Source organism: Stigmatopora argus, chromosome 11 (assembly GCF_051989625.1).
Source record: "Stigmatopora argus isolate UIUO_Sarg chromosome 11, RoL_Sarg_1.0, whole genome shotgun sequence".
Taxonomy (NCBI): Eukaryota; Metazoa; Chordata; class Actinopteri; order Syngnathiformes; family Syngnathidae; genus Stigmatopora; species Stigmatopora argus.
The window spans coordinates 2,340,048-2,364,441 of NC_135397.1; the positions used below are offsets into that span (position 1 = coordinate 2,340,048).

The 24,394-nt window shown below is 44.4% G+C and overlaps 4 protein-coding genes across 15 annotated transcripts in view; 2 read left to right on the forward strand and 2 right to left on the reverse strand.

Moving 5' to 3' along the window:
• ccser2a (coiled-coil serine-rich protein 2a) overlaps window positions 1-1,096 on the reverse strand; it is a 51,500-nt gene extending 50,404 nt beyond the window's left edge. For all 12 annotated transcript variants that reach the window (XR_013303975.1, XR_013303972.1, XR_013303973.1 and 9 more), the window contains exon 1: window positions 624-1,096. The gene's annotated coding sequence lies outside the window, so the exon portion shown is untranslated. The remainder of the gene's footprint in view (window positions 1-623) is intronic.
• A 4,960-nt stretch (window positions 1,097-6,056) lies between these two features.
• Window positions 6,057-15,826, forward strand: ndnfl (neuron-derived neurotrophic factor, like). Its single transcript, XM_077613892.1, has 5 exons — window positions 6,057-6,159; window positions 9,934-10,102; window positions 11,897-12,105; window positions 12,179-12,300; window positions 13,255-15,826. Exons 2-5 carry the CDS (start codon window positions 10,058-10,060, stop codon window positions 14,646-14,648), a joined length of 1,770 nt encoding a protein of 589 aa, XP_077470018.1. The 5' UTR covers window positions 6,057-6,159; window positions 9,934-10,057; the 3' UTR covers window positions 14,649-15,826.
• Window positions 15,827-16,297: 471 nt separating this feature from the next.
• dnajc9 (DnaJ (Hsp40) homolog, subfamily C, member 9) lies at window positions 16,298-18,249 on the forward strand. Its single transcript, XM_077613900.1, has 5 exons — window positions 16,298-16,599; window positions 17,029-17,169; window positions 17,236-17,490; window positions 17,555-17,641; window positions 17,766-18,249. Exons 1-5 carry the CDS (start codon window positions 16,426-16,428, stop codon window positions 17,868-17,870), a joined length of 762 nt encoding a protein of 253 aa, XP_077470026.1. The 5' UTR covers window positions 16,298-16,425; the 3' UTR covers window positions 17,871-18,249.
• fam149b1 (family with sequence similarity 149 member B1) lies at window positions 17,955-24,269 on the reverse strand. The gene is made up of 17 exons (XM_077613588.1): window positions 24,230-24,269; window positions 23,992-24,091; window positions 23,274-23,384; window positions 22,977-23,121; window positions 22,536-22,684; window positions 22,342-22,467; window positions 21,614-21,763; window positions 21,331-21,512; window positions 21,110-21,255; window positions 20,610-20,663; window positions 20,209-20,318; window positions 19,646-19,867; window positions 19,386-19,509; window positions 19,186-19,311; window positions 19,037-19,118; window positions 18,537-18,671; window positions 17,955-18,433 (listed from the first exon to the last, which is right to left on the reverse strand). Exons 2-17 carry the CDS (start codon window positions 24,036-24,038, stop codon window positions 18,351-18,353), a joined length of 1,992 nt encoding a protein of 663 aa, XP_077469714.1. The 5' UTR covers window positions 24,039-24,091; window positions 24,230-24,269; the 3' UTR covers window positions 17,955-18,350.
• Between the last annotated feature and the right edge of the window lie 125 nt (window positions 24,270-24,394).

A 24,394-nucleotide genomic window follows, 5' to 3' on the forward strand; every position in this document is an offset into this window, starting at 1 on the left:
AAAGTGAAAGCCCAGAGTTATATTTGAACTGGTGCCCGTGAGAGCTCAGTTTACAACATGACATCTTTGGTTAAATTCTAATCGTGTCACGTGTTCCCTTCTCACGGAATCTATAGAATTATGAGGCCCATGTGTCCATGGTAGATTCCAAAGTAAATACCCATAAAAAGATAAAATAACTTGTACACCTGCTGAAAGCGGTTTCTCATATTTTGTTGACCTAATATAGCCAGATGAGATAAGCACGTATCTTCATTGACTTCAATGCAATTCACCAAAAAAGTTAGTTTTCTATCAGTACCAAACAATATTGATTAATGTGCATTTATAGAAAAACAAACATAATAAAACCGGACATCAACATTGAGGAGGAACTGCAAATAACTATTCTTTGTTTGTATTTTTTTTGCAAATTCACAACTTCAGCGGCGTTATGCAGAATTACATTTCATTTATTAAAACATTTTATATCAGGCAATTCGAATAGCTCTTGAGTGACGTCATCAAATCACGTCATCGAGTTCCCGATATAAAACGCACAAATGCGTTGATTGCATAGGAAATCCCCAAACTAAACATATTTCAAATGAAATGCATACATTTTATAAATCATTTTTACTTACTAGATTTAAAATCGCACTGGATTCCAGTAAACAGTCCTCTTGTTTTCCTCGGGAATTGTGTATGCTAACGAGGTTAGCCCATAGGAACTTGGAGCCAAGTTGTTTGGAAACTATCGCGATTCGTACATGATTCCACGTCCGAATAAGTCTTGAAGATGCGAATAAATAATCGAGTTGTGAAAGAAGGCGGTATGGAAAGTTAAATCTGAAAGATGTACATTGAAAAGTAGCAGCCGCGTTCAGGGACGGACGGATGCTTCCAGTCAACAAACAATTCAGCAACGCCGTTATTTATTCCTTCCCAGCCGGAGACGGCACGTGATGTTGGGCTTTAGAAGCCCAAAGAGGAACTTTGGTGGATTCGAAGTGAAATCGAAACCAAATAAATATGCGTTTAAAAAAAGGAAGGTCTATGAGATCGGAGTAAAGACGCTCGTGTAAATGCCCGACTAATGTGGCACTACTACCATGGAGCGACCCCACTCGTTACTGACATCCGAGGTTGCCAGATCAAAAAGACTGTGTCACTGCAAAACCCAGTTCAAAATAAGTCGGTGTTATTATGCAACTTGATCTATAATTTGATGTTTAGAAAGAGTTAAATTATACTTTTTTAAAACGTCAGAAAATACATATTCAAAAGGAATCCACTGGCAATATTTTACAGGGAGTTGTACTTTCTTTACTGTCTGATTCAAAGTGCATTATGGAGACAGTAGTGATCTTTAAGGTGTATGTATATCCAACTTTAACTGTTCAAACCAATCAAAGGTGTTCTTTTTAAAACCACAATTTTTACAAGTTACCACAGACGCAATGCATTTTCTCCTTTCTCGAATTTTAGAAAATATCCCAATTTGCGGGAAACTACCCAATCTGGCAACACTGGCTATCCCTACCAAGAAGCACAGTTCATATAATGCGACTTTTCATTCTGTTGTAATGGCGCACAACGAGCAAAAGATGGCATTAATTGACAATTTCGCATCTAAATTCAACTCTGTCTTGGCCTTGCACCTTCAATAGCGGTACTTAGTTTCTTATTTTTTTGGATTTGGGGTAAGGCTAGGCTACAAATCACACCTGGTAATAAATGGCATCGTATGAATTGCAATTGATTTCAGGTGAAAGGTTTTTTTTAACTACTGTAACCACAAGGGGCGCCCTAACATGAATCAAGCATAGTTGCGCTTCTCTACAGTGACCGCTAGAGAGAAGCATTCTAACATCCATCCAAGAGGCTCCTTGTTGTTTTCAACGCCTGAAAATTGTACTGTATCTTGTCTTATGTTAGCTGGATGTACAGAGAGACTCCTACAATATGTATTTTTGTTATTATTTTGTGTGTAATATTAGCCATACTTTGCGTAAGGCAGTTTTCCAAAAGAATATGCAGTTACGTGACAAAGTTCTGTTTGAAACATTGAACTTTTGGCCTTACTGGGCGTCGTTCGCATATTAAAGGAGGTTTCCGTGAGAAGAGCCACTTTAGCGGATACGGAAGGCAGAACAATGTAAAAGGGCTCCCTTTCCAAAGCTATGAAACCTAACACTGAACTCACAATATATGCACGCAACATGATCAGAGCTGTTTTGGGGGCCCCTACCCGTCGGTGATCGTTCAACACATTTCAGATTTGGTCAATAACACTAAATAATTCAACACGTGTAATTCGGGATCGCGCTTTCCCTCCTGTTGAATGCTGTAACCCAGAAGTCTCCAAACTGGTCCTCGAGGGCCGTTGTGGGTGCAGGTTTTTGTTCCAACCGATCCAACATAAACAATTTAACCAATGAGGTTTCTGCTGAAAAAAGAAGCACCTGATTGGTGGAAAGGTTTCCTCTTACAGGTTGGAACAAAAACCCGCACCCACTTTTCTGAAATAGTTTGGGGACCACTGGTGTAACCCAAGAAGCTTGCTCTTTTTGGATTATCATTTTGTTTTCTTTGTTAGCCAATAGAAACTGCATTTGTATCATCTTTTGTTGTACTGTGTTGTACTTTCTTTAATTTCATTTAATGAGGGAACCAAAAATAAAAACTAAAAAACTAATTCTACACCAGATTGCTGCCAATCCACCTAGTCAAAATGGATTAGACGTCACTTGTCGTCAATGTTGGCTAATGTCTTAATACTAAAAAATGTAAACATTAATTTTCTGTACCGCTTAGCCTCACAAGGGGTGCTGGAGCCTATCCCAGCTAACTACGGGCACCAGGTTTGGGACACTCCGAATCAGTGGACAGCCAATCGCAAGGCAGAAGGAAACAAAGAACGACCATTCACACTCATAACGAGGGCCAATTTAGATCATTACCCAATTTCCGATTACATGGTAGGATCGGGGACATCCCGAATGCTAATTGCTTTACATTCCTCTTCCGTCTGCATCTCGTTCTGAGAGTCGACACATTTCACATCACGTCCATTAAGCCAGTCTATGGGGACACGCGGGGTTTCAATGTCAAGCCATTTGGCAGCAATGATAATGTTTATTACCCAGCAGGCAAATTCACTGCGGTGAACAAAAAGGTCGTGGTTTTGGGGTTTTGTGACAAGAGAAGTAAACACTTTGTGAGGAAAAAAACGGGTTCAGAGAATGTACGAATCGCTCATGTACACAAACTTTTGGAGCTAATAATATATATTTATTCATGTATTTATTTACAAACTTACTTATTACCTATCTATTTATGTCTAAAATGCCTTTCCTATTTCTGCATCCTCACCCTCCCGAATACGGGATGAATAAAGTTATCCAATCCAATCCAAACATGTTTTTATGAATGCCATGTTGGTATAAATTGAGTTTTAAGAAAAGCTTTGGAAACCTTCATTTTTGGCAAAGCTCGTAATTGACACTCATATTTTCTGGTGTGCAATTTGTAAAATCCAATTTTTGAAGGCAGGCTGCCATTCCCAAACTGCAAAGACTGTTTTTCTGAAGTTTAATGATGCATTTTAATTGAAGATATGTTAAGTCCAGCTTCGTCTTTTTCCAAATGCAGATATTCAAAGCCAAACCGCACTTTTAAGCACTGTGTTTAAGTTTGCGTGACCGCCGCCATAACATCGAGTTTCATGTCATAAAATATGCTCGTTTATTAAAAATTCAACACTGCGCCCGGTCTTTATCAGCTCGACCGATCCTGACATTTTTCTCACTCTATTAAGTAAGTCTAATGGTGAGTATCCCAGATTTAATATATCTTGTCAAGGCAGGGTGCGTACAATCATTTGTGGGAAAACTGCTAAATACAAGCAATGTTCCCTCTAATTTTTTGTTTGTCTGGGCAGAAAGACAACCTCCCTGAGCACACTGAGTACCGGTGTGAGCAACATCATCATTGCTCGCTATGGGCACACACCAGTATCACACCTGCCATAAGCAGGTGCATGTCTACTATACATAAATGATTTAGTAATAATAAAATGTAATGATTAATATCTATGAATGGGCGGCCCGCCGGATGAGTGGTTCGCGCGTCGGCCTCACAGCTAAAAAAAAAAAAAAAATAAAAATTGGGATTTTATTTTGTGCGCTCCATATGATTTGCTGTGCGCAGAGAAGACGAGAATAGTGCGCAATTGCGCATGCGCACAGCTTAGAGGGAACATTGAATACAAGGTACCGTATTTTCTCGCATATTAGCCGCCTCCGCGTATAAGCTGTACCCTTAAAATTGCCTTAAAATCGTTGAATTTGACAATTTCTCACGTATGAGACTCCGACCGGTTTCACAACATACCGTTTATTTTTTCCTTGAATTTCTTTCACAGATGTCAAAAAATGTTTTAAAACGTTTTATCTATTTATCTTTTCTCTATTTTGAAATAAGTGACCGTATTGTCTTGCATCATGGCGTTTCGTGCATGTCAAGTCTAATTTGTGCGCATAAAAGCCGTACCCTCGATCAGTCATAATTTTTTTTTGTGACAAATACGGCGTATATGCGAGAAAATACTGTTTTCTGATTATCTTTACTCTTTAGAAACTGTTAACAGCTAAAGTTATTTCATTGCTCCCTAATTATCCCTAATCGGCAACTGGACACCAATCTCCCTCGAATACACCTGTCGGTCGGTCACCGACCCAATCCAATCAAATTTCGCTGGGCAATACGACTGGGATTTATCACGTCTGGCCCGCGTCCATGGCGGGGCTCCGAAACGAATAAACGACCGAGTATGGTCCTGTAAAGTGGCTGACATTTGACAAACAAGCGATTAAAAGCGAAAAGTACATCGATGCCACCTTGTAAAGAACGCCGCAGTCCGACCGGGGGTGAAAAGAGGAAGCGGGGCGATCGTAAACATGGCAAATGGGGAGTGAAATGTACAAAGTGTGTTTGGGAGACACGGGAGGAAACGCTTCGGTAAATGGGAGTGATGGCGTAATGTATAAAAAATGGATCTGAAATGAGGGGGAGATGGAGGAGGGAGAGAATGGGGGAGGGCCGGAGTAATGAAAGGAAGGAAAGGCTGCACAGAAGAAAAAGAAGAGAGATTTCTATTGGGCATTCTAAAGCTTCTATAGCTGAAACACTTGACCTCCACCAATGTCAGGACATTGTATTCCTCAGATTATTCCATCTGATTTTTTTGCTCGTTGCTACAAATGTTTTCCTCGCAAATGATCAGATATCAAAGAAGTGGTATTTAATTCAACAAGCTGTTGTTTTTTTGGCTAGTTATAAAAAAATAAATGGTTACTATGTTATCCTTTTACAGGTGTGTATTTGTTTGTTTGTTGTTATTTGTGCACTACATGGTGAAGCTTTAAATCTCATTATACTTGTATAATGACAATAAAAGGATACAATTCAATTCAATGTGGGTTGGACTACTTTATTTTTGGCCCAAAAAGTCCGACTGATACTCTGGTGTGACTTCTCTATTTTTGTCCCTTTCATTGTGCATTTTTTTAGCTCAGACTTGGGTTGGTTCGCGGGCCGCTTTAACGTCAACTTGATTTCACGTGGGCCGGACCATTTTAGATATAATATTTAGATTTTTTTAATAAATGGATTAAAAGAACTGGATTAAAAGCCCTGAATATTCAGATTTTTATAGATCTAAAACAATATTTATTTTAGCTTTTTTAAATATATTTTTAGATTTTACAAAATACATTTTGAACTAAAAACACACAAAAAAAGATTAAAAAATTACATTTATTAATTTAAAAGGGGGAAAATCAGGAAATGTAATATACATCTATACTCTTCATTTTAATTTGATCCTAAAACAAAAAGTCGGCACTCATGATTTACTTTCCCGGGCCACACAAAATGATGCGGCGGGCCAGATTTGGCCCCCGGGCCGCCACTTTGACACATGTGCTTTAGCTAATACGGTTATATTCATCATGCGAATTGCGAGTACATATTTGGACAAAATATGGACTTGCGGGCAAACTGGGCCTTGCCATTTCTCCTCGATTTTCTTCCGACTAGCGACGCCCCCAATCCAAGACGTGGCCTACCCCATTCCCAGCGGTCAGCTAAAACGCGGAATGTCAAGGCCACCCACCCGTGAGACCTCCTCATTACTCCTTGTTCTTTATGTCCTCATTCTCCTCCTCCTCCTCCTCCTCCTCCTCTTCCTCATCTTCACTAATAGATTCTCAACACCAAATCCCCTCGCCCCCGTAGATTGCTTCCCCCTAATCCCGCCTCGCCGTTCTCACCTCTCGTCACACCTCGTTTGGACCGAAGACGGCGCCTACCGAGTCGGCGCCACCCACGGGCCGCCCTTTCTACCCTTGCCACCCCCCCTTTCCGTCGCCTTAGGGTGCCGATGTGAACCGAGACACGCATATTGAGCAGATGGGAGGCCGTCCGTGTAAAAACCGTAGACCCCCGCTCCCATGTCCGCCAGGGCAAAGTGATATTTTAAAAGGAGGCCCGCCCCCACTGCATTATATATAGCATGTAAGCGCCCATCCATAATAGATGAAAAGACTGCTTTTGCCGCAATTATGACGAGTGAGAATTAAGATCTATCAGCGAGACGACTGTAGTATGCGCGCGTCGATTAATTATTGAATGGACGCACGAGGGGAGGCGGCGGTGGTTGATCAAAAGGAAGATTCGGGCCAATGGAATTAAGGGAGAGGAAGTGGCTCCATCACTTCCTGTTCTGACTAAAGTCTCCCATTGGAGCCACGTCGATGTTCCGATTGTCAAATGCACGTCAACCCAAAAGCTCTGAGGCCACGGAATTTTATGTAATGTATTTATTTATAAGAATCCCTCCCCTCACCCATGGAATGTTTAATCAACTATTCCTGATTTGTGTCATCGTTAATGGGCCATTGTATTGTTCGTATAGATGTTTAACTGAATGCAGTAGATAGTTTTTACAAAGCAAAATCCAACATTAACTCATTCGCAAATATTGATTGAATATGGATTAGTCAATGGCAGTCAGTTAGCAAAAAAACAGGGAAAAAAAGGAAAATAAGCAGACTTTTTTTAAGCAAGTGGTATAACAACTGGCTAAATTATGACTGGATACAGCTCTATTGATTTTGTTTTTTCTATCAGTACACATTTGAATTGCTATTAAGAATAATTTGTCAATTTAAAAAAAAAAATCTTTCCAAATACCACTTATTTTGAATTATACTCATCACAATTCCCTTCTTTTTGGCCATATTTTGACTTTTTTTGTATCCAAGTGGACATTTTCATATCTCAAAATGCAATTCTATAATTTTTTAACCAATGTAACACACCGCTTTTTATTTAACCTTTGAAATGAAAGTTTGACTTAGATTTGTTTTAATTATCCATCCATATATACACAATATTTCCGAACACGTGCATTTTATTTTCCCATCATCATGCATTCATTTATTAAACAAGGACTTGGTAACCAAATACCCCCACAAAGCCTTACTATACACTTTCCATATCGCATATCCTTTGCGGGCGCGTATTAATCTCCCCAAGGTTAATCACCATCCGCCCATCAAACGCACTCCCTCCCCGTATCTGCGGCTGCCAGACTGCCTACTGCCGACTTTCACAGACGCAACTTCTCGCTACAAAGTGGGCCGGCCCGGAGAGAGCCGTCCGGAGCGGGAGACTTTGAAGGCGGATCCAAAAGAAGGAGCGGTGGCGGAGATTCCAGAAAATTCCACTTGAAAGCCACGAGGCGGGCGGGAAAGCCGGCAATATTCCCTCGGGGTGCTTACGGAGGTCGCATTCACAATGACCCGGATAGGCCCACGCTGGAGTGGTCGCTAAAACGGGGAGGGCTCTCCACTCGTCTGAAGGACCCCGGCGCCCCCACCCCGGGAGACGCACTTCACCTATAGGCGGCAGACATAAAGCTCACCATACGCCATCCACTCCATGTGCGAAAACCTCTCAACTTTGTCCCACTGAACGGTGGACACAAAGAGAACTGATTGTCCGCAGCCGGGGATTGTTCCGGAGGCAAAAATGCGGGAGAAAATCACACCCGTCCTCCCCCAAAATGTTAAATCGATGCCGTCGTTTCAAACAAGAGTTTTGTAATTTCACTGGTGGTCCGGGGGGTAGTGGTTGGCGCATTGGGCTCGCAGTTTTGGGGTCGTGGGTTTGATCCCAGGTGGGTGCTCACTGTGTGGCGTTGGCATGTTTGCCCCAGGCTTGTCGTTTCCAAAAAAAGTTTTGTAATTTCACTGGCGGTCCGGTGAAAGAGTGGTTAGTGCGTTGGCCTCGCAGTTTTGAGGTTGTGGGTTTGATCCCAGGTGGGTCCTCACTGTGTGGCATTGGCATGTTCGCCCCGGGCTTGTTGTTTTAAACAAAAGTTTTGTAATTTCAATGGCGGTCTGGTGGAAGAGTGGTTAGTGCGTTGGCCTCGCAGTTATGGGGTCCTGGGTTTGAGCCCAGGTGGGTGCTCACTGTGTCGCATTGGCATGTTCACCCAGGGCTTGCGTGGGGTTTCACTGGGTACACTAGTTTCCTTCCACATCCCAAAAACATGGATGCTAGGCTAGGCTAGCTGGTTGAACGCTCTAAATGGCCCCTAATGAGTGATTGGTTGTTGGTTTCATTCATGTTCGCCCCGGGCTTGCGTGGGGTTTCTCCGGGTAACATGGATGATAGGCTAGGCTAGCTGGTTGAACACTCACTTTAAATTGCCCCTAATGAGTGATTGGTTGTTGGTTTCAGTCATGTTCGCCCCGGGCTTGCGTGGGGTTTCTCCGGGTATTCCGGTTTCCTCTCACGTTTAGTATATTTAGAAGCCGGTTGGTGTGCAAGTGATCATTTGTTAATCAGTCTTCTTATTTGTCAAATTCACCCTCATAAGCGAAACACCTTCCACACGGACATTTTGTTGATGATGGCGACGAGATTTTAAATGAGTTTTTGGAGCCGTGCTTCCCTCCCACGCGCGCCTCATTTGCATAAAATCCATGAAATGTCTGATGGGCTTTTCGTTGCATTTAAACATGTTCAATTAAAGGCTGCGGGAGTGTCTCGATCCAGCGCGGCGATAACGGGCCCAAAGTCAGTGTCACCTCTAAAAGCCACCCGCCCGCCCGCGGCCCGCCTCCTGCAGATGTTATCGGGAGAATTAACTTTTTTTTTTAACAATGCCGCTTTGCACATCAAATAGAGCCTTCGCATTTGGCAAGCTCATCATCAACACGCCAGCCCGTGCAAAGCGCAAATGTGGGGTGCTGGGGACACGTGGAACAAGGGCAAGAAAGGTCGCGCGATGATGACATTGATGCTACTGCGTCACTAAGCCAAATGCTACGTTAAATGCTAAAATTTCCAGTCTAGGGATGGGATGAAATTTGGACCAAACATTTTACACTGACACAGTATTATTGTTTAGGTAGATTTTAGGACCGTTTAAGAGTACAACGAGTACTTTGAGGTCTTGTATATTGGGACCCCGAAGCAGATGGGACAAAAATTTGGAAGTTTTGTTTTGTGTAGGTGACTGTTTTTCAATTATTCAAAGTCCCTCGATCACCTCATGGGATACTTGGAATTTTGAGTCATACGTTCTCTGGTGCAACCTTTACTTTTGACGACGTCGTCGGTTTCAACTATGCAGAGGCGAACCGTTACAAAAAAGTGTTGCTGAATATTGCTGCAATAGCAACTTTGCATATGGCAGGATTATTAATAACAATATTTTGCGAGGGTTGTTAAATTTAGAAAACACTTTGGCCAATCGCAAAATCTCACCAACTCAAATGAACCTACTCTATTGCAAAAAACAACAACTTTGTTTTCACCGAGTATCATATTCCTCATTTGATTCCTTTGTTTTCTTGCCGTGTTTTTTTTGTTTTCCAGCTTGGAACCCCCAACGGAGTTGTCTCCAAGAGGCTCCTCCGCCAAGAAGAAACAACAACCTGCCATTTGCTCCTCCTCTTCCCACCACTCCTCCTCTTCCTCCTCCTCTTCCATCCCTCACTTGATGCCACCCCGGTGTCGGAGGAGAGCCCACACGGCGGAGGAGACGGTAAGCAACTTCTCCCGGCTTTTGACGCATGCCCGCATGTCCGACCGCTCGACAAAAAAAAAAAGTCTATCCGAACATCCCCGAGCGTTAAGCATCAAGTCGCACGGCGCCCTCCATGGAAAGACATCTACCGCCACGGAACTTAATCCCTCCCTCCGTACGAATAACAGAAGGCAGATGGTCCGGGAAGCGGATAGGACGTGCGAATGGATCCCACACGGCTCTCCAACCTGTCCCTTTGGCTCCTTTCTGAGCGAGCCACCGAGGGACTCGCAACAGGAGGGAGTTGTAGGGGGGGGGGGAAAGGGGTAAATATATATTGAAATCGAAAATATAGCGAGAACATGAAAAGTGGTAAGAAGCAGTGTTTTAAGTGGACGGCGCGTGTATTTTTAGAGGGCGCCGGTTAAGTTCGCTAAGCTCCCTCTCTCATTTCTGCCTTATGAAAATTCATCTGCCGAGTAGCCAAATGCATATTTCATCGGCGTCTGCGCAGGAACACGAAAGTCAATCAGCCTGTCCTTAAAACGTCAACTGACTTTGGTTTTTGTTGGCGGATTCCCCTCATCTGTCGTGACTTTCCTTCCCCTCTAATTACTCCAGAATCCAACAACATCCCTCCGCTTGCCTTCAACCGCTGCCTCATGACGGGCGACTTTGTAGCTGGCGGAGTTTGGAATCCTGGGAGCGTCCCGGTGTCTGCGGGCGGGCGGGCGGACGCCCCCCGAGGTGGATCGTCGTCTGATCCGCGGGGGGGGCGCGGGGGTTACATCTTGTTAGAGGGAAAAAGCCGCCGGTGTCGGTGGCGGAGACGGCATCCCTTTGAACGAAAGCGGGCCTCTCCAGGGAGGCGAAAAGTACACGCCGATCTGTAATCATCGCGTCTGAGTCAACTCGGGCTCCGTGCACCTGCACGGGACGGAAATAGACGGAGGGATCAGAATGGAAATGAGTTTTTTTCATACAATCGTATGCCAAACGTGACTTTGAGAAAGTTCAAAGTCTAAGAGGCTTTGGGGGTCCCACGCAGGGGAATAGTTAGCAATCCAGCTGTCCATTGTTGGGGGATGAGGGAGAATGTATGCTAGCATACCTGTCTTATTAATGATTGTGATTCCCCTTATTAAGCCATGGAAAAAAACCTACAAATGCAACATATTTACTCACATAGGGCACACATAAAATTTTAAGGTGCCCAATCAGTATGCACTAAATTCAAGATTCTTTAGATGTCGCTGTGTGACGCTGACTGATTGACTGTCTGGGTACATTGCTTGCTGACTCGGTATATTTATATAGTGAAAAGGCAAAAGTTACTGATAAAGCTTAAAAAAATGACTATTAGCAGTTGAAAATGCTGTCTTCTATCCGGATTAGAGCCGAAATGGGTCAAACGAGATCGGTTTTACAAAAAAGGTACTTAAAATAATCCCCAAAGTATTGATTTTCCAACCAGGTTGGGAACCTCAAACGCAATAACACTCCAAAACAGGAAAACAACAAACTAAAACTCCCATGTCAGAGGACAGGAACGTCAAAGTCGTAAACAAACTCGGTTGCCTTACAAAAGTAGTCAGTCTCCCTTCCAAGATTAGTTTTACTCGAAGAATGCTGACTCGGATGACGTGTCAGCAGACAATGGCAGTCTGGCACAAGACAAAGGAGACTCAAGACAATTTGTACAAGGAAGGCAGTGGGGAAACCAGTGGAATCAACTGGTGTTGGGGAAAGGCAAGTTCTCTGAAACTAGTTCAGTATTAGGTCAACTGAAAAACTTGTTTTGTGTGTTTCCAGCACCAGAAAGCAATGAAACACAGTGGGAAAATGGCAGTGGCGTCGCCGTACCGGTCTGTCGCCGCCGTTCTGGCGCTACTCTGGATCGCCTTGCCAACCCGGTCTCATTCGTCCTCGGCGCCTGAGAACGAGGTGACTCTCGGGCCCGGCGCGTGGTTGTCGGAGGGCAAAATCACTACCGTGACGCTTCCGAAAGGACGTACTCGCAGGTAGAGCAACGAGGTCGACGACGTCGTTGGTCGTTGGCTACTATCGCTGTCTTTCTCCGCTCTTCCTCTACAGGATGTACTTCACGTTGAGGAAGACGCCAGCCCTGTCGCTGACCGTCAGCCCATGCGATTCCTCCATCGAGTGGAGTCTTGCTGCCCGGACCTTGAAGGACAAACCCCTTAAGACTCAGCAGTGTGAGTGGACCTTCTTTAAAGTCCCACGGTCACGATGGATACACTCATTAAGTGATTGATTATTAGAAAAATCAATTATGAAGACTCAAGATTGAAACTGTGCTGTAAAAATCATTTGTTACGTTTGCCTCTGCATGGTCGAAATCAGGTGGGAGGGGCATATGACTCAAAATGGGACTCAATCTTGAGAGGAGTCGGAATAGGAAATTGAAAGGGGGTCGGATGAGGAAGGAAGTCCACGGGAAGATGATTCCGGAAAGATTTTAACGTTAAGTTCAAACTCGTGGTGTCCTAAAACAATGGACTTTTTTGTTTGTTTCTTCTGTAAATTGGAGAACTCAAAACTTAATCTGGGTCTTTTTACGAGATTCAAAAATGAGCTAAACAAGCTTCAGTCTGACAAAATGAAATCCTAAAATGAGACATGAATCATTCAGCTTCTCCAGTGTGAATTATTCACTTTGATTCAGTAAGATTTGCAAAGAGATTTTCCCTCATCTCTTCGTTTGCCAGTGACATCATTCAGCTGTGCTTTGCGCACTTCAAAATGCTTCGACAGTCTATTTGCTGTTGGGATTTAGACTCGATACTTTTCTCATGTGTCTGCAAATGTAGGACAGGCACAAAGGCGACTTCAGGATTTTTTTTTGATCTAATGCCATTATAGTTTTATGAAGCAAAAAGTTTCAGGAAATGTGTTGACAGACTGTGGCAGTGTTTCCAAAGACATTTTGTGTGTCAACAACATACCTGTCAATTTATACATTTTTCACGTATTTTATACGTTTTTTTTATCATTTCAAATTGTGTATGCCGTATAATAACTTTTGTACGGGATTTTTTAAGTATGTTTTTTGTAAAACCAATCTCATTTTACCCATTCCGGATCGTCATCGTCCATATTTGTTCACAAATGCGCCACTGTGCACTGAACAACATTTTGCTACTCCGCAGGGACCTCCAAAAAGAGCGTCCCCGAAATGTGGTGGCGGGGTCCCGGGACCGAGGAAAAGATACACACGTTCTCCGGCAACTCCCCGGACACCTACAGCGGTCCGGGGTCGCCCCTGGCGTCCGTCTACATCCTGAGACTGTGCTCCAAGAAGCAGGACGGCAGAGTGACGTTGTACCTCCGCCAAGGCTCGGGTCCCTCGGACGCCTTCCCGCTGCTCCCATCTGACCGCAAAGTGCACACTTTGGGGGTGGGCATGACCAGCGTCAGCCTCAGCTGGGCTCCCAGCGCCTCGGTAACCGGCCCAACCCGGGACAAGTACGACTACTGCGTCTTGGTCAACTCGGAACGCAACCTTCCTAGCCTTTGCGCTGCCCAAAAGAGCGCCAGGGAGGAGCGGGATCAAAACCGGGAGAAGATGGAGAAGAAGAGGAGGGGGACGGCGTGGCCCATCCTGAAGGAATGGTGGTGGGAGCAGTGGGAGATGGACTTGGAGGAACAGAGTCAACCTCCCGACGAAGGTCTCCAGTGCGTCTGCGAGGGGACGGAGAACGTCTGCACCGTTTCCGAGCTTCTGCCCGACACGCGCTACTACTTTGACGTCTTTGTGAGGGACCGGGTGAACGGGACCGGCGCCGCCTACGAGGGGACGCTGGCCCGGACCCACGGGGAAGCCCGTCCCGCCGTCGCCGCGTTGAAGGAAGGGGAACTGAGGTGGGTAGCCTTACACGACAGGGGCACCGCCTCGGGGCAGTTCTTCAGCTTCCGACCTCGCGGCTCCGGGCGCAGCGGTCTCCTCACCGCCCAGAGCTGCGGAGGGGGGGTCCGGGTCAAGATCGCAGTCTCCGGGAAAGGGCGGGTGCTGACCACCCAGACAGTGGGGAAGGATTTGGTTCAGATTTGGCTCCAGGGAAGTCCGTCGTATCTCATTCACTTGGAGAGGGAAGAGAACTCCCTCGCTTCCTTACCTGGAGGTCTGCAAGCTTCTTTGAAAATGCAGACCTCCTCCGCCTACCACCGGCGGGGCGTCCCATCCCTACCGTCTACCTTACAAGTCAAATCCTTCAATCGCCTACGGGGGTGCAACAGCGTCACCCTAGCCTGGATGGGCACCGAGGAGAGAAGCCTCTACTGCGTGTACCGGCGAAAGCAGGGGAGCCGACAAGACGAGGACGCCCTGGGGGCATCCTGCCTGGGACCGGAATCCCGCTCGGACACCGAGAGAGTTCTCTGCAAGTACTTCCAGGAGCTGAACCCCAAGCGAGCCGTCACCACGGCCGTGATCGAGAACCTGGAGCCGGGAACCGCTTATGTGTTTGATGTCTATTTAATGAGACGCTGGGGGATACCGGTCAAGTACGCCAGCAAGGTAGTCAAAACAAGGAAGGAGTGTTGATGACGCCCCCTGTAGGAAAGTTGCGGACTTGAAAAAAAGAAATAACGTATAAATGGACCGTGAGAATGAAGTCTTTGACTGTTGTGGGAAATTGGACAAATATTCCGACGGTTGAAATGACCACTTTTTCCGAGAATACCAGCAAACATTCATAATATTCATATTCAATATCTACAATAGTATGCTAACATTGCTTCTCATCGTCCATCATGAAAATAGCGTGGAGGCAGTCCATAAATAGACGGGTGAGGTTTGTATTGTCAGAATGGACACGTACAAAAAAAATGATGGTGTGCCAAATATGCTATAGAAACAGATGGGGCAATAATTGGATGACATCTGAAGGGGAAAACGAACGGTGGGAGGCCAGGGGGGATTTGTAGTGTATATTTCTGAGGCAGCGAGCGCAATCGTATAAGTGCAGCGGGAGTGCGATCTGCAGACGCTTAGCTCAAAGTCAAAAATGTGTATCTTGGTGTTGTGCTTGTCACATGAAGCGATGGAGGAAAATAATCAATTGTGAATATATATAGCGTCATTGTTTTTGATGGTTTTTTTGTGCTGCTTCAAATGCACCAATAAATATTGGGGGATCTCTAGGTTCTTGACTATGAAGTAGCTATAGACTTTTGCAGACATACGCCATGTGAAAACAAGCCAAGACAAAATGTCATTTGACCAAAGCAGAGTTGTTGGACAATACAGAAAAATGGCTTGAATATATATTTGGACATTTTGCCGGTCATGATTTACACTTCAACAACTAAATGGTGTGGACAATTAGCCACGTTGAAAGCCAAATAATTTAATTTTCTCTTGCTTTATCTATGGCATGTCATTGGCTATAACAGTGCTCAAACTCTTGTGATTTTTTGTCTATTTCACCCTTGTGAGGATAAGCGGTAGAAAGGATGAAATAAATGTACTCACCTGACGCCAACATCGCAGACACCTGAAGGCGTTGCACAGGAGGAAACCAAAGTCGACCGAGAACCAGTTTAGGAGGCCTGATCCTGTCAGTGGACACGACACGTCGGGCAAAGGGCCTCTCGGCCGGCTAGATGGTTGAGAACGGTGGAGGTCTTCGGGGGAGAAGACAACAAAAGTATTTTACTCAACCACAGCAAATGCACATGTATAGATGTCAATACCGCATTACTCATCCATAAAATACAGACTACAAAAGTGAATATGTGGACAGACGAAGATCATAACTCTAGAGAGATTAGGAAAAGAGAAAATATATGAAATTGTGTTTTTATATTGCATCACACTATATATTCAGGGCATGGGCAAATTGTTCTGATGGCGATTTTGTGAAAACATAATGCTTGTATTTGTTCAATAATGCAACATGGCTTCTTTGCTGTACACCTGCAACACCTTAACAGTGTTGCTGAAATTAGGACACAAAATTAACTCTGCTCCCATGCAAAATCCATGACTGTGACTTAAATTCACGTGACTTAATCAAGCCATGAATTGTACCAGCTACAAAAGTATATTCGATGTTTAATTAAAAGATGTAAATGAAGACAACAAACATTTTGGAATGGTTATTACGTTTTTTCGGTCATCAACCTGTCAGGCCTGTCGCGCCCCTATGACGTTCCCATCACTGTAACCAATCGGACATTACGTGTAGATTTGACGTCATCGCGTTCCCTTAATGCGGAAATGGGTGACAGCCCAGCGCGCCAAAACACAACAAAAGTAGCTCGCCCACGACAGGCTTCTGTTAAAAACGTCGGTCAGAGCTAAACAAAGCAGGAGCAGGATGGGTTTACTCGACCGGTGCCAGGCGCTGTTCAGAACGGCGAGTCTGTACGAGGTGCTGGGCATCAACAAGGAGGCGACTGAAGCGGAGATCCGCCGGAGCTACTACAAAGCGTCGCTAAAGGTCCATCCGGATCGAGCCCCTGATGACCCACTGGCGACTGAGAAATTTCAGGTAAATTCTCGAAACAAAAAACAGTGGCCGTCTCCTTAAAAATCAATATAAGAGCACTGTTAAGAACTGTGGTTACTGCATGAGGCGGAACCATATCCGAGATTGTTGTTGTTAACCTTAGGCCTTTTTGAATGGCATTTTAAAACCCCTAAATTGTTGTTTGTTGGACTACTAGATGCTTCTCGGGTTAACGTCAATCTATGCCGATGATGCCTTTGTTTTCACAGCAACCTTTCAGATGAACGGGCCAGATCCTTTTTGGACACTTGCTAAAAAAATATGTGTTGATAATCAGCCCTAAAAACTGATTGGAGGAATCTGCTTGAATTAAGATGCCTGTAATCCAAATAAATTCTTGAAAACTGCTCTGCTGAAGTGCAGTTTCAGTGTCATTAGATGCTCATCACCTTTTCAAAATCTCTGCTGCAGGTGCTGAGCAAGTTGTACACAGTTCTGAGCGACAAGGAACAGCGGGCCGTCTACGACGAGCAGGGCCTGGTTGACGAAGAATCTGACGCCTTGAGTGAGAACTGCTGTTGGGAGGACTGCTGGAGGAAGCTCTTTCCAAAGGTATGTGTGGAAACTCCTCACGGTAGACCCGAGCCGTCACACTCACAAACTTGCCTGTCCTCTCAGATTACAGTGCAGGACATCCTCGACTTCGAGAAAACGTACAAAGGATCCGATGAAGAAAGGAAGGACTTACTCAGACTATACACGCAGCATGGAGGAGACATGGACGCCATCCTGGCTTCGTTGCTGTGCGGCTCGCAGGATGACGAGCCCAGGCTGGCGGACATCATCCGGGCGGCTGTTAAGGACGGCGAAGTGGACGAATTCCCTGCCTTCGCGCAGGAGACCGACAAGAAGAAGAGAGCTCGGAGGAAGAGGGTGAGTTGCCGACACGCGTGTACATAGTATTACCATATGATATTTTACGTTATTTCTACTCCAGGCGGACAGAGAGCGAGAAGAAGCAGAAGAGATGCAGAAGGAAATGGGGCTCAACCAGGATGAAGACAGCCTCACGATGATGATCAAGGTAGGAACGGTGTTCACTCTACACGTCTGCTCTTGTTTTCTTATTCCTCTGAGCTGTGGTAATGTTGGTTACAGTCATCAAGGCGGTAAAATTTATCTTTCTTTTTTTCTTCGTTATTCTGCAGCAAAAACATGCATCCAGGGAGAAGAACTTCAATAGTTTCCTATCTGACTTGGAGGCCAAGTACGCCAAAAAAGGTGGTAAATCCTCAAAGAGAGGAAAGAAGTAGTGTATATTAGGACTCTTTAAGTTATTGGCATTTTTCTGCCAGTTTAAGATTGTGTTGGAAAGCCATAAGTTGTGCCCCATCATCTTCATTGTCTGAATATTTTAATATTCCTGTAATAAAATTAAGTACATTTCATGTTGTTCATGTCACGGACAGTAAAATGACTTCTTGTAGATCATTTGGATTGCTTGAATGTTTTTGCACACTTGCCCAGTCAACAAGTCACAGCTGATGTAAAGTAGTATTAAGGTAAACCTTGTCAATATTTATGTTGGCAATAATAAAATACTTTGAAATATGTTTAGAAACTGTTACATTAAGATCGATGTGTTTTTTGGCAGCTGTGAAAGCTGATTTGGAATAAAAAAATAGAACTTTATCCAAGCTGCATTGTGAAACATTTCTGTAAAAAAAAAAGTGCAGGCACTTCAATGTGCTTCATACAAAGAATGGCTAAAGTGCATGAAGACTGAAGACCAGCTACAGTCCCGTTCTGCTGGACCTGTATGAGATGCCTCCACGGCCGTGAGACCGAGTTGGGTTGGACACTGGCAGCAATTGAGCTAAAAAGACAAGAAATGTTGTGATTAGTCACACTTCAAAATTGACGTTTTATAGTAGATTTGCCTAAGACAAGCAATTATTTTCTTCTCCCTGAAAACCAACCTGGATGTGTGATTTGAATGTCTGTCTCCTCGTCCCTAATTGGCCAACGCCCCAGTGGAGGGTGGGAAGATGATTCCAGGAAAGATGAGCTGCCGATGCCCAGGCTAACACCGGTCACGCCGATGCCAAGCGAGTCTTCTAGCCAAAAGGTTGAAACGTGTTTTTTAATTAGCACATAAAAAAATGCTCCAACCAAGTGGGAAGGACCCATTATTTATCATGTCGAAACTTTTTTTCTGAGACGCCCACTTTCACAAAAAATAAATGCATGGTCTGAGTTGGATATTCTTTCATTTGTTAAACAGGATCATTTTTTTTAACAATAATGCATTGTTAATATGATCTTTTTTTATTCAGTATTAACTCAACAGGAGTGAAACACGATCAATGCCAGCTTTCCCCGTTGAAATGGCTTTGCATTATATGATCAACGGATGAATAAATGCAACAAAATAAAGTAAAATAGATATAAACCTAAACTATTAAATCAAACGTCCCACCTGTTGCTACCGAGGTCCTGCCGTGCCTCCCCTGTCCAATGTTGTCCAGCACGGTGAAGGAGCGCCGATAAGGAGTGTCTGACTGAGGGGGCGAAATTAGCGCTCAAACAACACCACCCTTGGGAAGGATCCCTCCGACAAAAACTTACTCTGTAAGTGTGCGTCGTGTTGGGGCGTGAGAAAACATCCAGAGGGTAAAGGCGATCCCTCGGGATGGAAGCGACGACTTCGTCATTTAGGGCACTGTGCGCTCGGCTGGATGAGCCCTTCTGCCGCTGGCGGGGATGAAATGAAACAAAAAGGTTCTTACAGTTTAAAATGAGATGGATTGGAGATCTGAAAACGATACCTGAGCAGCTTTGGACAGCTGTCCCGACAAGGACGAGTCTGTTTCCCCGGCACCGATGGGAGGCAGGAGCATGTTCCGGCTCAGTGCAAACAAGGGAGACATCAGGCGGTCGCTGGCTGTGGGTCTGGGGAGAAATAAATACTTTTTAATACCAAAATGGCTTGGAAATCCTATTCCTTCTTTTTGTGTTGTTATTATTTAAGTCTTTTCTTTATACAGCTTGCGCGAGAGAGAGAGTCCAAGCAATTGAGCCAACTCACAGTCGTGTACCTCGGATGACCTCGTCCATTGATCTGGGCATGCTAGATTGACTCGGGTTGGGTACAAGAGGCTGGAGCGTGCGGGGCGCCAGGTTTCTGCGGCGGGCCGACTGGGGCGGGCGGCTCAGCGACGACGAGCTCTGCTCCAAGAGGCGGCGAGGGCGGTGCCTGCTCGCGGGTGCCGTGCCCGAGCCCGGTCTGAGGGGTCCCTGCTCTGGCTCACTGCACAACATAGAAAAAAAATCAGTTCCAGATTGTTTTTAAATCAAGAGTAGCTTCTGTTTACGAGTTTCAGCGTTGATTTTCACATTTTTATGAACTTAAAAATATTTTTTTTCTTCAGTGCTGAGTCCTAGTAGAAAAAGGGGCTTCCGCTTACGAGTTTCAGTGTGGATTTTCACATTTTCATGAACTTTGAAAAAAAAAAAATATATATATATATATATATATATATATATATATTATTAATTTAAAAAATATATAGCAGAAAAAAATCGCAAAGTAGTGAATTTGCAATAAGTGAAGGCGCAATAATCGAGGGATTACTGTACTGTGGTTCTCACTGAGTTCTATCCAGCGGCGCCAGATTCTTCTGTTGGAGCGGGATGCTGTGGATTACGATGAGGTCGTTCAAGTTGTGCCGGGCGCTTCCCACCGAAACCTTTCCGGCCTGCTGCGAGAAGCAAAAACAAGTGACGGACATCACCAACGGCTACTCTCGACACTTTCCCTTAAGGAAGTCGGTTAGTTGTTTCAACGTCAACCATCTAGTTACTTGTCATGCAGTGGGCCCCCAATTCTGCGAGGACACCAACATAACCTTCACGAGATTTAAAGCCAAAAAGCTAAATAAATGGCAGTTCATTAATAAAGTGCTTAAGGGTTAATAGACAGGCGCAAGCACATACAATCTAGAATTAACAAGACGAGGTGCCGGAATGGCCGTGCGCCGCCGTTTACATACACTGACTGGCCTTTTCTGCTTTTGGAGCTTCCGGCGGGACTTGTGCTTGGACTTCTTTACGTGAACAGCCAGAGAGGGAGAGTGGACAGTTGTGAAGACGTTGAAGGGAAAACAAAGGGAGGAAAATACTTGAAAAGATGTTGAAATTATTTTTCGAGATGATCATGCATCTTGCTCTCTGGCAAAAACTGTGAAAATGTGAAGACAGACACATAAGTCAAGTAATGTCATAGCCTGGGAAAAAGATGGAATCTTATTCCAATTGAAAATTGGTGGTGATATTTTGAGAAAAATAGTCCATGACGAGACATATTGATGAGGAGCACCGTTTTGTACTTGATGTGTGGTGTAAAAATAATACAAGAAATTAGCATTTGCACACATGTACGTAAAGATTGTGTATGGGTAATACTGTAATAGATGGTCTGTCAGCTTACAAATTCCAATCTAAATACAAAATATGGACCAAATGATGTCAAAAAGATGTTAGAGTCACTAACCTGAAAGGCTAAACCGGGGACGAGAGGAGGCTGGGGCGGAGGAGCGCGGCTGGGCCCGAGTTTGAGCAACGTGTTTGGAAGCACGGACACCGACGTGAAGGAATTGGGCAGCACTAGACTCAAGTTGGAAGAAGGTCTTCCATCACCTATGAATCGGAAAAGTCCAACTCATCGAGTTTTTGTTCAAAAGCCATATATAGAGGAGGCGGTGGGAATCATACAGGAGGTTTGATGTTGCCACTGCCGGTGGACGAGCTCGCTCATGAGTTCCACCAGCTGCCGCCAGACGTCGTCGAACAAATGGTCGAGCACGGCCTGACGCCGACACCTGTAGGGCGAGACCGGGGGCATGCAGCGACGTCTGGGGCATGGCACCGGGCAAGCCGTGTCCTCTTTATCCTCCCTGTGTGTAAAAGAGACGGCGTTGGGGATGAGAAGGAAAAGAACCGTAGCTCGTGGCTCAGGAAAATCCAATCTAACCAAATCAGGAAAGTACTAACTCACAGGCTGATGCTATCAAAGGCCAGGTACTCCTCCATGTCACCCTCCACTTGGATTACTTTTGGTCTGGAGTCACTTGAGGTGGCCAAAGGCCCATTAAGCTCTGCGGAGTTGCACTTGAGAAGTGCAGCGCTGCGACCCAACACGTTCAACCTTAACGCAGAAAAAAAAATCCAAACGCAAATCAATTATCATGAGGAAAAAAAAATAAAAACAACACAATGGTGATTAGAGATGTCTCAGAGCTAATCATGTGACCTTATTTGGTTCACAATCGATTTACAAGAAGAAAAAGTACAGCTATCCCTCGATTATCGCGTCTTCACTTATCGCAAAGTCACTATTTTGTGATGTTTTTCCGGTATTAATTATTTTCAAAAAAACAGGTTTTTTTTTTTTAATTTCATAAAACGTTGAGACTCGGAAAGCGGAAGCCACTTTTGCAACTAGGACTCAGCACTGAAGAAAAAAAAAGTTACAATAGGGTTGACCCTACTTTGCAATTTTTTTCAATTTTCACTGCCATGTTTGGTCTACATTAACTGCGCGATATTTGTGTATTGTTCATGGCATAAAAGACATTTGCTTGACATGTGCTATTTTTCAATTTCTATTACATTTATTATCAGATCCACAAAATCAGGTGACCTATCCAAAAATATGCGATTGGGACATCCCTAGTGGTGGTCTATTCTTGTCACGAGTGAGTGTGTGCCGAAGTGAAAACTCACGTTGCATTGTCATCGTTCTCGATGAACCGCTGGGACGTTGATGGGGTGCCGCTGATGGCCGTCCCTGAGCTCACGTACCACTGAAAGCCTTCATCGCTGGGACACATCAACTGAGTTCCCAGAATCCTACATTACACAGATAACAATTGCCAAACAGCCAGAAATGCCTTGAATTGCCCGCGTCGAACACAAACCGAAGATGAGGAAAACGCGTGGCCCACTGTTGACACTCCTCCTGCAGACTGGGCAGGAGCTCGCAACCGCTGCCTTTGCCCTCGTACAGCTCTTTGTCAATTTCCTCAAACATTTGTTGCACTCGGCGCGAAGCCGCTTTGTCGAACTCCTGGGGAGTTGAGGGGGGGAAAGGCCATTATCTACCAGTAAAAGTGGTTCTTTTTCCATTTTTTATGAAAAAAAAGCTCAAATAAATATTGTTTTAGATCTATAAAAAATATTTAGGACTTTTAAGCATTTGGAAGTAGAAAAGATAAATCAAATATTGACTCCTTAAAAAAAATGCCGACAAACGATGCCCAGCAGGCGTAGACCTCGTGAATACACAGAAGCAGGAGGGAAACAATGGGTATTTCTCTATATATAGCCCACAAATGTCAGTCAAATCTGTCCAATCTTACATCGTAGCCCCAGGAGAAGACAGAACTCCTCTCTGTGGACACGCCTGTGCCTGTGGAGCTGTGAATACCCGACCACGGCCGGCTTGATTCCACGGAAATCACCGTAGGACAGTTGGCGGGGCTCGAAGCGCCAGATGTCTCAGAACTGCGAGAAAAAAAAATGTTTTGAGTTGATAAGTAAACATGCACAAGGTTTCAGAGTGTAACATAAACGTTAAAGTAACAGGATATTCGAAGGAGCTGTCTTCATTAGTCATTATTTGAGCCTGGCATGTGGAGGCAGAGTGTCTTGCTCACTTATTGCGGATGTTCCCAGCCTCATCCAAGTCATCGAGGGACCTCCGGTCTTGTTGGTCCGCTTCCTCCGGCAGGGGGTGCTGGTCTAGGCTACTGCGAGACAGGCCGCGGCTGCACGGAAAAAGTACTCAGTCATTAAGTAGTACGTACAATAAAACAAACCATCTACGTATTTACTATCCTGTTCAGTATGTTTTTTTTAATTAATTCTTTGTTCTGGAAAGTAGGCTTCACTAATGACATTTTTTTCTGCTCATTGAGGGCTTCTTCTCATATTCCTTTTCAAAATGAACAAAATGCCACCCAAAAATCCCAACAGGATTATGAGACATGGCAATTGAACTATAACACTGTCGTTCCTAAAGCGACCAGCAGGAGGCAGACCAGCAATCAATACGTATATATCATTCATTCATTTTAATTTCTTCACGTTTACATTGTACGTGTTAGTAGGTTGACCCAATGCAATCATGTTTTTAACCATTTTAAAATACCTTCAATATTTAGCGAAAAATATATCCTAAACCCTCCATCTTTGAATTTACAAAGGGTCAAGCACGTAGTACATTTTCAAAGTTAAATGTGTCAGTGAAATGACGTCGGAGAGGAAACGATGACGAAGTGAAAGCCCTGGGATGTCTTTTTGACATTGCAAGAATTACCCCCATTATCCCGAAAAAAAAAACCTACCATTACTGCAGTCATGTTCCATACTTACATTTCTAGCTTGTGCGCTACGGGTCGCCTGTTGTAACGTGAAATCATTCTCCTTCCCTCCGTGTCTAAAGTTGTCGAGCCCTCACCTCGCCTCCCTGCATCTTGAACCCGCAGGGAATCGTTAAGGCCCAGGTGGAAAAATTATGACATTTTCACATATGCTAACCGTATGCTAATGCATAAACTAGCGTTAGGTAACAATACGAGCAGCGGTCACTCGACGTTTGCTCAAAACTCACTTTCTACTCCCGTGTTTAAAAGTATATTTGGCGGACACCTTTCTCATCGTTTTACGTAATAAACAAGAAAATGTCACATTATCTTTTATCATTTGAACGTCTAGGCTACTAATGCTAACAGTGCTAACAACAATGCTGTCATGGTTACTCCGCCCGGGACGGGAA